General features: G+C 41.7%; 1 protein-coding gene across 1 annotated transcript; it reads left to right on the forward strand.

Annotated features, from left to right (window-relative positions):
• Positions 1-1,608: 1,608 nt before the first annotated feature.
• On the forward strand, positions 1,609-2,568 carry LOC101999706 (olfactory receptor 2A12-like). Its single transcript, XM_005353351.2, has one exon. It carries the CDS (start codon positions 1,624-1,626, stop codon positions 2,566-2,568), a length of 945 nt encoding a protein of 314 aa, XP_005353408.1. The 5' UTR covers positions 1,609-1,623.
• Positions 2,569-12,251: the final 9,683 nt, after the last annotated feature.

The following is a 12,251-nucleotide window of genomic DNA, read 5'->3' on the forward strand; positions in this document are numbered from 1 at the left end:
GGGTTCCCTGCCCTGTGGGAAGTCCAGGGTCCTCCCCTCTCCATCCAGGTCTGGAAAGGTGAGCATCCAAACAGACTAGGCTCCCACAAGTTTAGACGATTTTGAACAGTGTTAGGAAATTTCCTTTACATGTCTTTCCTTGAGCATATGTTTGCAGGAACCTTTGTGTTTACATATTGTTTCACAAATATACCTGATATTTCTGTTGCTAGACAATGCATCAACTGTGTTCAACATCAGGGAACACAACTAGACACACACTAAAGGGATCAGTTTAAGGGATCTCCCACTGGATCCAGTTACTCTTGTCAACACTAGAATTTGTTATTGTAGCCAGGCTGGTAGGTGTGTGGTGATGTGAGACTGAGAAGAGGAGGTGGGCGTTGGTGCTGTGCTGTTCTTTTGTAGTTTCCAGATGTAATGATGCTGAGAACCTCAGCCTCCTCAGTGCTCACTGGACAGCTGCCTGTGAAATGCCCTTGAGATGTGGTTCACTGTTCTATGGGAGCCTCTGCTGTTACGTTTGTGCTTTTCTAATTCTCTCTATAAGTATTTTGGGTACCATTGCTTATTCTAAATTACCATTATTTTTCCCTTAAAGGAAAGTATTCTTTTAAGGAAATCTTACCTTTGCTTCCTGCAAAATAATGGATAGATGTATTTATCATGCTTGAATATAAATAAAATAATGGATGTTTTAGAGTTACTTGGAATTGAATGTTTCTGTACATAGGGAGATGGGAGGGGAAAAAGAATAAGTGACTTTCCTGCTACCATACTCCACGATCCATCAGCACTCCTTGGGAAGATTACAGAGTCTCCATTGTATTATGCACAAACTTCTATCATTGCCCATAGGACTACAAGTCTGAGAGCTTGTGTCTGACTGGCATTAGCTCTGTCTCCTTCATCTATATGTTTACTCTCTTTTGCATATGTCTGCAGTACATGTGCGTGTGTGTGTGTGTGTGTGTGTGTGTGTGTGTGTATGTATGCGTGTATGTGTGTGTTGAGAGACTGACATGGTGTTCTTTCTCAACTGCTCTCACCTTATTCCTTGAGACAAAGTCTCTCAGTTGAATCCAGGGCCCATGATTTCAGTAGTTAGCTACCTTATTCCGCAGATCCCACCTCTGCCTTCCAGAGATGGAATGAGACTGCGAGACTGCGCACATGTCATGTGTTATGTTCTGGTTCCAGGAGTTATGTGAAATGCTTTAGATATTCCTCACTCTCCTGAGACATTTTTGTCATCAGCCTCATTTGATAGGTCAAGAGACTGAGACATTGGGAGGTTCAGTAACTTGAGAAAAATGCTTAGAACTCACATGCCAACCATTCTTTTCCTAATTAAAAAGTTTTTTTTAATTTTATGTGTATGTGTTTTTGCCTACATACATGCTTATGACCCTATGTGTGTCTGACCTGTACTTGTGAGAGGAGGGAGTCACTTGACTTGGAATTGGAGGTACAGATAGTTCTGAGTTGTCTGATTCTATGGAACAGTAGTCAGTGCTCTTATATTTTTAGCCATCTCACCAGGCTGGATCTCCCCTTTTTGCCTCTATAGCTGTCCCATGTCAGGTGACACAGAGAAGAAATGATTCTCTTACTGCCTCAACCATGTGGATGATTCCAAGACAGAACCAAAGCTGGGTTTCTGAATTTATCTTGCTTGGCTTCTCCAGTGATCCCATGACCAACAGCATCCTCTTCATTGTGTTCCTTCTCATCTACCTGAGCTCAGTCCTGGGCAATGGACTCATCATCCTGCTGATCTGCCTGGACTCACATCTGCACACTCCCATGTACTTCTTCCTCTGTATACTCGCCATGTTGGATACGGGTTACATTACCACCACCATGCCCCAGATGTTGATACATCTTCTTGCTCACTCTCACACCATCTCCTTTGCTGGCTGCTGGATGCAGATGTATGTGTTTGGTGCCCTGGCTGCTACTGAGAGCATGTTGTTTGTTATCATGGCTTATGACAGATATGTGGCTATTTGCTACCCACTGCATTATACTGTCATCCTCAACTGGGGACTGTGTATAGAGTCGGCATCTGGGTCTTTAGTCTGTGGTTTCCTCTCTGCTTTGTTACATACATTCTTCACCATGAGTCTGCCATATTGTGGGCCCAACAAAGTCAACCACTATTTCTGTGAAGGCCCTGCAGTGCTTAGCCTGGCTTGCATGGATACCCACCTCATTGAGATGGTTGACCAGGTCTTGAGTATTCTTATGTGTCTTATTCCAATTTCCCTCATTATGACATCCTACATTCATATTGCCATGGCTATTCTCAAGATCAAATCCATCCAAGCCCGCTGCAAGGCTTTCTCTACCTGTGCCTCCCACCTGACTGTGGTTACACTCTTCTATGGTCCAGCCTCTTACATCTACATGAGACCCAACTCTAGCTTCTCCCCTGAGCGAGACAAGCAGATCTCACTCTTTTATAATACCTTCACTGCCTTGCTTAACCCTGTGGTCTACAGTCTGAGGAACAAAGACATCAAGAGGGCATTTCTCAAGGTGATGGCACATGGTAGGGTGGACTAGTGAACCGGGATCCATGAGCCGTTTGAGTGAATTATCACTTTTTGGTAAAGGAAAAGCATCTTGATTTAATTGTTCTGTGGAATGACCTTCTGTCCTCTCACACCCATCCTGAAGGCGGAACCTTATATCCAACATGCCATCCTAGATCCTAGGCAAAGGAACAGTGGACAAACCGACAATGACTCAGCTTCTCAAGAGCAACCTGCTTCTCTTTCCACACATTCTCTTGGCCAAAGGAAGTAGTATGGTTCAGCCTGGCAGCAGGAAGCGGGAAGTTTTTGTGTAGAGAGAAGTAATACAAGCTCTGTGGCTATGGTCTAATATATTAACCCCTCTCCTTAGAAGGCAGCAAGCCATATGCATTTTATAACCTGATATAGTTCCTAGAAATCAAAAGCACACACACACAAACCAACACAAAACATGCTAACTGTGGATAGCATATTAGAGACAGCAGAAGCTGAGGCACTGTATGCTAAGTAGCACAGCAGTGTTGTCAGGACAGAGGTGAGCTGATAGATTATGGAACAGAACCAATACAGCTCAGAAAACTAGTTTCACACATAAATTCAGTGTGGTCTATGGGGAACCTGATGGCCTCTTCTGTCAAATACTGCAATGCTGGAAGTGAAGGAATCTGGGTTCTCATCAGAACCTTCCCAACTTTTCTCCTCATAGGCAGCAGCCAAGGGCATGCCCAACCATTGACTGCTGACTGCTGACTCCCTTTCTACCATTTTCTGATGGAGGGTATGGATTGCCTCTCATTTTCAGAGAAGTTCTTAACTGACCCATCAGCAGATTCCTCTCTGATTTAGTGTCTGAACTATTCTTTCCTAAGGAGGCCTTAGGCCCTTTAGTTCTATTCTTTGGTATATTTCTGGATAATGGGTACCCTACATTCATCGTTAATATTCCCTACTATTTACTTATTTATTCTTAGAATTATTTTTGAGAATTCTTGTAAATATAGGCTAGCCTGGAACTTTACACATTATTGAAGATAACCTTGAACTTCTAGTTTTTCTTCTTTGTCTTCACCAGCGCTGGGATTATAGGATAGGAAACCACACCTAGGAGAATTTTTGCATCTTTGATGATATCCTTTGATGGTATTTTGGAAAATGCAAATCATATATTTTAAAAAACAGAGATTCTCCTTAAGTAGCCCCGTCTTTTCTAGAACTCACGATGTGGAACATGCTGGCATCAAACTCACAGATCCTCCAACATCTGACCTAGTGCTGGTGTTACAGGAATACTCCACTCCACGTGACCAAGCACTTTTCTCTCTTGCTGTTTTGCAGTAGAGCTAAGAAATTGTTTTGTTATCCAATGTCATGAAAATTTCTCCCATGTTTTGTTTTTAAAGTTTCTTTTAGATTTTGGTTCCTACTGAATTAATCGTTTTGTATGGTATGTGGCAAGGGCCTAGTTATATTCTCCTTCATTTGGATATCTATGTGTGCAATCAGACTTTTTCTTCAGAATTTCTTTGACTGCCAGCCTTCAAACAATGTCATGGAGCCTCATTATTAATTATGAAAGTTTGTCCTTTATCTTTGGCTTATTCCCCAACTACTTCTCATAACCTAAATTAACTGATTCTATTAATCTGGATTTAACTGATTCTATTAATCTAAATTTTTCCATGTTGCCTTTCACATCTCTTCTATCTTGTTTGTCTGACATGTTTCACATCTTGCCGGCATATTCCTTGTGAGCCTGGATTCATCCAGAGTTCCTCTCTTTCCCCAGATATCCTGTCTATTCTCTCCTACCTAGCTATTGGTCATTCAGGTCTTATTAAACCAATAAAGAGATGTCTTTCAAATAAAGTGATTAAATATTTCACAACATTTCTCCCTTTTATCTAAGTTAAATGGAAATGCTAATTCTAACACAATAAAACTATATCAATAAGAACAATTATTAAATAAGAATTACATTTCCTTTTTACCTAGCTTCTCTGGATTGTGGATTAGAGTTTGGTTATCCTTTGCTTTACACATCACATGCATGCACGAGTGGAATGCCATGTTTGCCTTTCTGTGTCTGAGTTACCTCATTCAGGATTTTTTTTTTCTAGTTCCATCCATTTGTCTGCAAATTTCAAGATGCCATGGCTTTTGACTGCTGAGTAGTACTCCATTGTGTAAATGCACCACATTTTCTTTATCCATTCTGCAGTTGGTAGGTATCTAGGTTGTTTCTAGATTCTGGCTATTACAAAATAACGTTTCTATGAACATAGTTGAACAAACATCCTTGTGGATGATTGTGCATCATTTTGTTATATGTCAAAGAGTGGTGTTGCTAAGTCTTGAGGTAGATTGATTACCAATTTTATGAGAGACTACAGTACTGATTTCCAAAGTGATTATACAAGTATGTGCAGCAATGAAGGAGAATTCTCCTTACTCTGCATCCTCTCCAACAAAATATGCCATCAGTGATTTTTTTTTATCTGAGCCATTCTGATAGGTATAAGATGGTATCTTGGAGTCATTTTGATTTGCATTTAACTGATGGCTAAGGATCTTGAGCAAAGAGAGACCCTAAGAGGGACACACATGTGGAGTCCCAGGAAGGAAAATAGTTGAGATCTTCTGGTTAAATGGGAAGGAGACAGAAGGGAGAGGATGGGAACATGAAGGATCAAGAAGACAGAGTTGCAGGAGGTTCAGAGGGGGAGAGTAATGAAAGAGATATCTTGAAGGAAGGAGCCATTATGGAGTTAGGCAGAAACTTGGTGTTAGAGAAATTCTCAGTAATCCACAAGGATGAGCCTAGCTAAGACTCTTAGCAATAGTGGAGAAGGTGTCTGAAAGGACCTTTCCCTTTAATGAGATTAGTGACTATCCTAATTATCATCACAGAACCTACATCCAGTAACTGATGGAAGCAGATATGGTGACTCATGGCTAAGTACTTGGCTAAGCTCCTGGAGTTCAGTTGAGGAAAAGGAGGAGGAATTATGTGAACAAGGGGTGTGGTCAAGAGCAAGATGGATAGAACTACAGAGACAACTGACCCGAGCTAGGGGGTGCTCACAGATTATGAACTGATGGCTGAGGAACCTGCATGTGACTGAACTAGACCCCCTGAATGTGGCTAACAGTTATCTGTTGGTGGAGGGGCTTGGCAGTAGCATCCCAGGTTCTTGAACTGGCTTTTTGGAGCCCATTCCCTATATGGGGATGCCTTGCTAAGCCTTAATGTGGAGGGTAGGGGCTTGGTTCTGCCTTAAGTTGGTACACCAGACTTGGTTGACTCCCTGAGGGAGGGCTTACCCCCTCTGAGAAGTGGATGGGTATAGGAAGTGGGGAGGTGGAGGGGTGAGATAAGGAGAGGGAGGGGGGAAATGGGGTTGGTATGAAAAATAAAAAGTAAATTATTTAATACAAATATGAAAATAAAAAGTTAGGATTATTGGATAACAATATAAACAATGATATTTGATAGACTGGAAAATAAAGAGATGTACACCATTTTTAAAGAAAAGAAAGAATTACATTTACAATGTCCAATCAGTTAGTATTTGGCAAATGCAGAGAAATTATTTTCCATCCTATCATGATGAATTAAAAGTTTTATACCTAAAACTTCTTTTTTTGACTTTTATTACAAACCTATAAATATTTAGACCTTATAATATTTTAGAAAAAAAGTGAGTTTTTATGTCTCTCAACCTCATAAACTTTACATCTCTTTTGTAAGTTTCTTTTCTGAACTTGGTAACAAAAAAAATGTAGCTATAACTATCTAGTTATACAAAAGTGTAACTACAGAGTCTTTAACCCCCATCAGCTACCCATGGGATAAAATTTTACCTGAGTAAACAGAGAGTACATGGCAAGAAACTTCCAAAACTATGGAGGAAACAGGGACAGTTGGCTGCTTGGACTGTCACCTCATACTTCACTGAGCATACATTTACTGGATCTCAAAATTGTTATGATAAAATGTTACTGTGGACACACAGCTATCTCCAAGTCCATGAAGGCACAAGTAGGTTATACAAGCAAACGGCCCAAGTGGTCTTCCTGGCTACTTCCCTTCCACAGGTGAGTCTGTGGTCCCCATGAGCAGGTCCCTATTGTGAATTGAAGAAGAAGAGAAAGTTAGAAAACTCATAATGGTAATACATGGTTCTGTGTGACATTTATGTCAAACCTGAACATGGCCAGCAAAGCACTGTTCCCTGTTTCTGGGATGTGCTTGAAGACAGCAGTGAGGAGAAACCCATCCAGGAACAGAACACTATCCATGACATTTGATTTGGAAGAACAAATTTCTCCAAGGTAAGAGTTTATATTGATAAGTGCATTTTGGTCCATGGGATGGCTATATTGGTAATGAACATCCATGGAATATAATAGTAAATTGTATAAAATGAGTGTGGAGAGATCTGTGGGTAGCCTTCTTAGAAATGGAAAGAATGGTAAGATGTTTCTGTCTCATGTGGATCCCCATCAAAGGTGTCCTCAAGAGGAAAGGGTGTGAAGAATGAAGTGGATGGGATGGCATCCTCTGCAGACACCTGTGTGCCCCTTTCCCAGGCCATCCTCCCACTGCTTGTCATGGTCCTCATCACTGCTTCTCTAGATATAAAACCAGAACACATTTTGAAGTGCTCATCTTACCAAATGAGTATATTCTTACGTGGTCCATTAATGAGGCATTGTTAGCTGGGGACCAATTAAGAAGTCCCTGGTTGTGAGAGCTATGGGCCTGCTGTCTTCTCTTTTTCTCCAAGCTCACCATCTTCTCCTTCAGGCCTGTGGGTCTACCTAGTGCAGATGAAAACCTCTAGAGTTTGACTGTTCCTTCATGCTGACCTCTGGGGTAGTAACAAGACCACCATGGAGTAGGCCAGGCTCTGAATAACAGTAGTGGTTTTTAGGGGGGGGGGAACCCCATGTACTATCATTAGGTTGAACTCACACAATTAAACATGTGATAGACATGGCAGATTCAGTCTCACTCAAAAGGCAAGTGCCCAGACCCTGGAGTTAGTTTTATCATTTGCTAGCTGACAGACTTTTGCCAAATCACTCCAATATTCTGGGTCTTTGTACACTGTCTGTGCAATGGGCAGGTAGGCCCATTCTTGACAATATCTTAGTGCTGCAGTCCTTTAAAAAGAGAGGGTGTGCAGTCCCTCAGGTGCAGCCATGAGTTCTGTTATGTTTGCTTGCCTTTTGGAGTCTTCGCTCAGAAAGGTGTATCATTCCTCCCTTACCCTAGGTTTTTGTTCACTCTTCTGTCTTTTACTTTTGCCAGATACCAAATATGCTTTCTGTGAGACTTTGGGATTTGTCACTTCTTCAAGTTCTGTCCCCATTATGGAACTGCTTTTGCTGCCATGTTGCTGAATTCCATGTCTAATGCAAATGGTCTGTGTGCCTCTCTTCTCTTGAGCCCATCCTTAAAAATCCATAATAAAATATCTAAGACTAAACTCAACAGAGCCAGGATGGTTGTTTCGATATATGATGCTCAATCAGTTCTGTCTGCTTCTCTATAAATGTGTTTCTTTATCAATCCTGGGGGAGAAGAAGTTCTGCCTGGACCCCACTGCCTTCCAGAGATAATCAGGATCAACAACAGGAGTAAGAAGAGCTGAGGTTAGAGCTGTGGAACAAGGCTTAGCAATCGCACTTCAGGGACCAAGGTGCATCTGATCAGTGCTGATTGGAAATTACTAAAGTGTAAATACACCCATCCTGGCCAATGTCATGGTTGCAACGCATGACACTGAACAGCAGTTTCAACCAGCAAAGGTGCCACACTAAACAACTACTAGAAAACAGAGCACAGGGAAATGGGGTTGTTCATCAGGGTGTGCAGAGCTCGGAGATTTTGTTGGCTTCACTTTTTTTTAATGCTCTGATTCAGACTCTAACCTCAAGCATTCTATTTACTCAGAGGCTATACAGCTGAGTCACATACCTACACACTGTCTTGTTTCCAATACAATTTATTTAACTGTCATTTTATAATTACCTTTGACTATTGACTGTGTTTAAGGAGCAGTTCACAGGAATTCTAGCCCCTTATCAATCAATTGCTCTCAGCAGGAAGTCTTTTTAGTCAGGTCATCTCCTTCTGAATCCTTGGGAAACCAAGACACAGACAGAAGCGGGGATGAAGATCAAAGGTCATAGGACATGGGCCAGCTCTTGTGAGAGAGGGCTGACATCACCACATTTTACTTTCTAGCCAGTCTAGAAAGGACATAAGTTACTATTGGAATTCTACCTAAGAGGCAACCAAGGCAGAATAACAGCAAGTTCAAAGAATGTACTCTAGAGCTTGATATATTTGGACCCAAATTCTCATTTGTATTTAAAAGACATGAGCCCATCAGAGTTTTCTCACTCCATTGTCATGGGGATATCAGTGCTAACTTCCATATTGCTATGTCATGGTTGACTCTGTTTGTTCGTTTGTTTATATGAGCATTTTTCCTGCAGGAATGTACATATTGCACATACATCTGTGGTTCCTGGGGAGGTCAGAAGAGCACACCAGATCCTCTAGAACTGGAGCTATAGATGGTTGTAATGGGCCATGTGTGTGCTTGGAAACATACTGGGTGTTCTGCAGAAGCAGTAAATCTACTTTGTCTCATAGCCACCCTCCGGCCCCATTATTGATGACTCTTCATTAGCACCAGAGTGACTGGGTAACTAGCTCAGATACTACATAGCTAAGCAGAGAGGACTGGGATTGCCACAAGGTAGCTGAGGAAGGAAGAGAATTGTGACTCAAACATGGACTCACTGAGTGTCAGGGCTCAGGGTTTGGGCAGCAAAAGAGGAATCAAAATGAGAACTTAATTTCTAAACCTGTGTAACCAGGTGACCAGATCCCACTCCTCTTCTCTGAGCTGCTCTTAGTCCCCAATTAGTCTAGAAAAGGGAACAGGTCACCATTACTCCCCCTGTGGGTTGTCTCCTCCTGTTCTGTCCCCAAGGGTCTCCCTGTAGTGCTCTTGTTGACAGCATCCAGGAATCATCTTAGCATCCCTACTGGGAAGAGAAATGGCCCTTTCCCATCACTCCTGGGGAAGCTCAGAGAGGAGGCAGGGTCATAAAACCTCAACAACTGGTCCCAATGGGAAGAGGTGAAGATGTCTGAGCTTGTCTTTGTTAAGCGGGATTTTATAGGGGCCATCTTTTGGATCCAGGGCTGGCCTACTCGCAGAGGAAGTGAAAGACTCAGTCCCTTAAACTCTACAGCACCTTGGAATATTTCTGGAGACTGAGCTGCCAAGAATCAGTAATCAGTTGTTTTATGGGGCCTCCTCTTATCTAGAAACCGCCATCAGTGACACCTTCCCTGGATTTACAAGTGGTAAAGTGGTCACTGGTGTTTAGCTTGTGGGTGGGGTTTAGGAAAGTGGGTCTAGAGGTAATAATTAGCCTAACCATCCATCTCCAGATCCTCTGTGCATACATCTCAAACTCCCCAGACCTCTTCCCACATTGCCTGCCCTTTTTCTTCTTTTTCTCAACCTTGTGTCCTTACTTCTTTCTTCCTTCCTCCTGATAATAAATATTTACAGATAGATTTTCTGTTCCCAATCATGTTGATAAAGAATATGGAGCCCTGAGCTCAAAGATCCCAAGTGAAGTCGAAAGCCATATCCCTGAGACAGCAGTGATCATCAATGTCTTTAAAGGAGTTCTCACACACCACAGAATTACAGCTGAATGAACTTTGTAGACAGGGAAATCATATTTGTTTTAATTTGTTGCTGGAAGGTCGGTGGTTAGTCTACTCTAGCCTAGTTTGGCTTAATTTTGCTATGTATTCAAGTATATTCTAGGACACCTGATCCTAAACCTTCCAGATTTGCGCTTTGTAGGTTGCGGCTAATACATGCAGATTTTTCTGACCTGTTACTCAATCCTGATGTTTTTATCTGTGAGTCCAGGGCTCATGGAATTGGGTCACCTTCCTGCTGGTACACTGTAAGCGAAGTAACTATAACTAGCTGCAGATCCCTAAATGGTGTCCCTATGTCATAGAAATCAAACTTTGAATTGTCTTACCTCGGATCTTTCTACATTCAGTACATCCCAGGGCCTCCCACACTCAGACACCAGAGGAAGTCTCCTCATGAGAGCTGGTCTGTGACTAGCCATCCAGCTCTGTCCTAGGAGGGCTCTGACCTGTGCTGAGTCTCCATAAGCTCAACTAGATGGACAATGTGAAGACTTAACCTTCTTCTCCTCCCCACTTCAGAGTCTGTGCGCCAGAAGCAGGCCTCAAATGGCAGGCATGGGAGCTCATTAAAGGCTTTTGGCAGTCCAGATAGGAGCAAAAGGGAAAACTTTGAAAAACCCCTGCATGAAACATGAAGAACATGTTGAGGAAGAAAATGCCAGCACTGAGAAAGGGAAGTGGAGACAAAGTTCTGCCCATAAAGAAGAAATTATTTGCATTTGATCCCTGTCAGGAAGGGTACAATCAGTTTCTCCAGTAAACCGGAGTGTGCTAATCAGTGACACTCTACTCCTGGAAGCATGTTCAGGAGCAGCTAAGCAACAGGAGACTGACTCCAGGGATTTGGTTTCCGTTGGATATTTTTGTTTTGCTTTTAGGTTTTTTTTCTTTAATTTCTGTAGTTTAATATGTTTTTAAAATAGTACAGAAAAGACATAAAGTTAGGTGGAGAGGGTCTGGAAGAATTTGGAGGAGGGGAGGGATAAAATCGAAGTACATTGTATGAAAATAATTTTTAAAAGTTAAAGAAAAACTAAAGAATGTGTTGGAGGAAAATGCAGAGGCAGGAGGCACATGGAGACACTGATGCAGAAATGCCGTGAGGGATGATGGGCTCCTGACCTGGGTGGAAAGGAAGGACAGCCGTGAGGGTTATGAGCAGTAGACTGGTCAGGAGGGGGGATGGGACAGGGAAGTTGGAGATTGAAGATGCTTTGAAGTCTCATATTTCTACTCCCATCAAAAACAATTCCCTGAAATCAGAGAACTCAATTTTACTTAGTCATAGCAGAGCAGAGATCACAATACTTAAAGGTATATGAGATGGGAGGTATTGTTGTGGCTATCTTTGTGAGGTATGTTCTTTGTATTTCTAATCTGTCCATAACTTTTATCATGTAAGGGGTTAGATTTGGTCAAAGATTTTTTTTCAGGATCTAATGAGATAACCACGTTTTTTTAAAGTTTGTTTATGTGGTGAATTACATTTATTAGTTTTTGTATATTGAACCATTCCTGCATCTTTGGTATGATGCCTTCTTGATCGTGGTGAATGTTTTTGGTATGTTCTTGGATTCAGTTTTCTTGTATGTTATTGAGTATTTTTATATTGTGTTCCTGAGGGAAATTGATCTGTAATTCTCTCTGTTGGGTCTTTGTGTAGTTTGGTTGTCAGGATAACTGTAATCTCATAAAATAAATTTGGAAATAAAAAAAACAATTCCCACCATAGTCACTGTCTTGCTGGTTAACATGAGTGGCATCCTAGTCCATACTATTGTGAGCAGTGTTTAGAAATTTCCCTCACATTTCTTTCCTTGAGCATGTATTTCTATGTGTCTATGTGCTTACATATTGTTTCAGAAGTACAGTTGATATTTATATTGCTGGGCAATGTATTAATGTGTTCAACTTGAGGGAGTACAACCAGGCACACACTAAAGGGA

The sequence above is a fragment of the Microtus ochrogaster genome, chromosome 10 (genome assembly GCF_000317375.1).
Source record: "Microtus ochrogaster isolate Prairie Vole_2 chromosome 10, MicOch1.0, whole genome shotgun sequence".
Lineage (NCBI taxonomy): Eukaryota > Metazoa > Chordata > Mammalia > Rodentia > Cricetidae > Microtus > Microtus ochrogaster.

Excerpts from the sequence above, each read along its gene's own strand:
- LOC101999706 (XM_005353351.2), top strand. The coding sequence starts at position 1,624 with ATGTGGATGATTCCAAGACAGAACCAAAGCTGGGTTTCTGAATTTATC.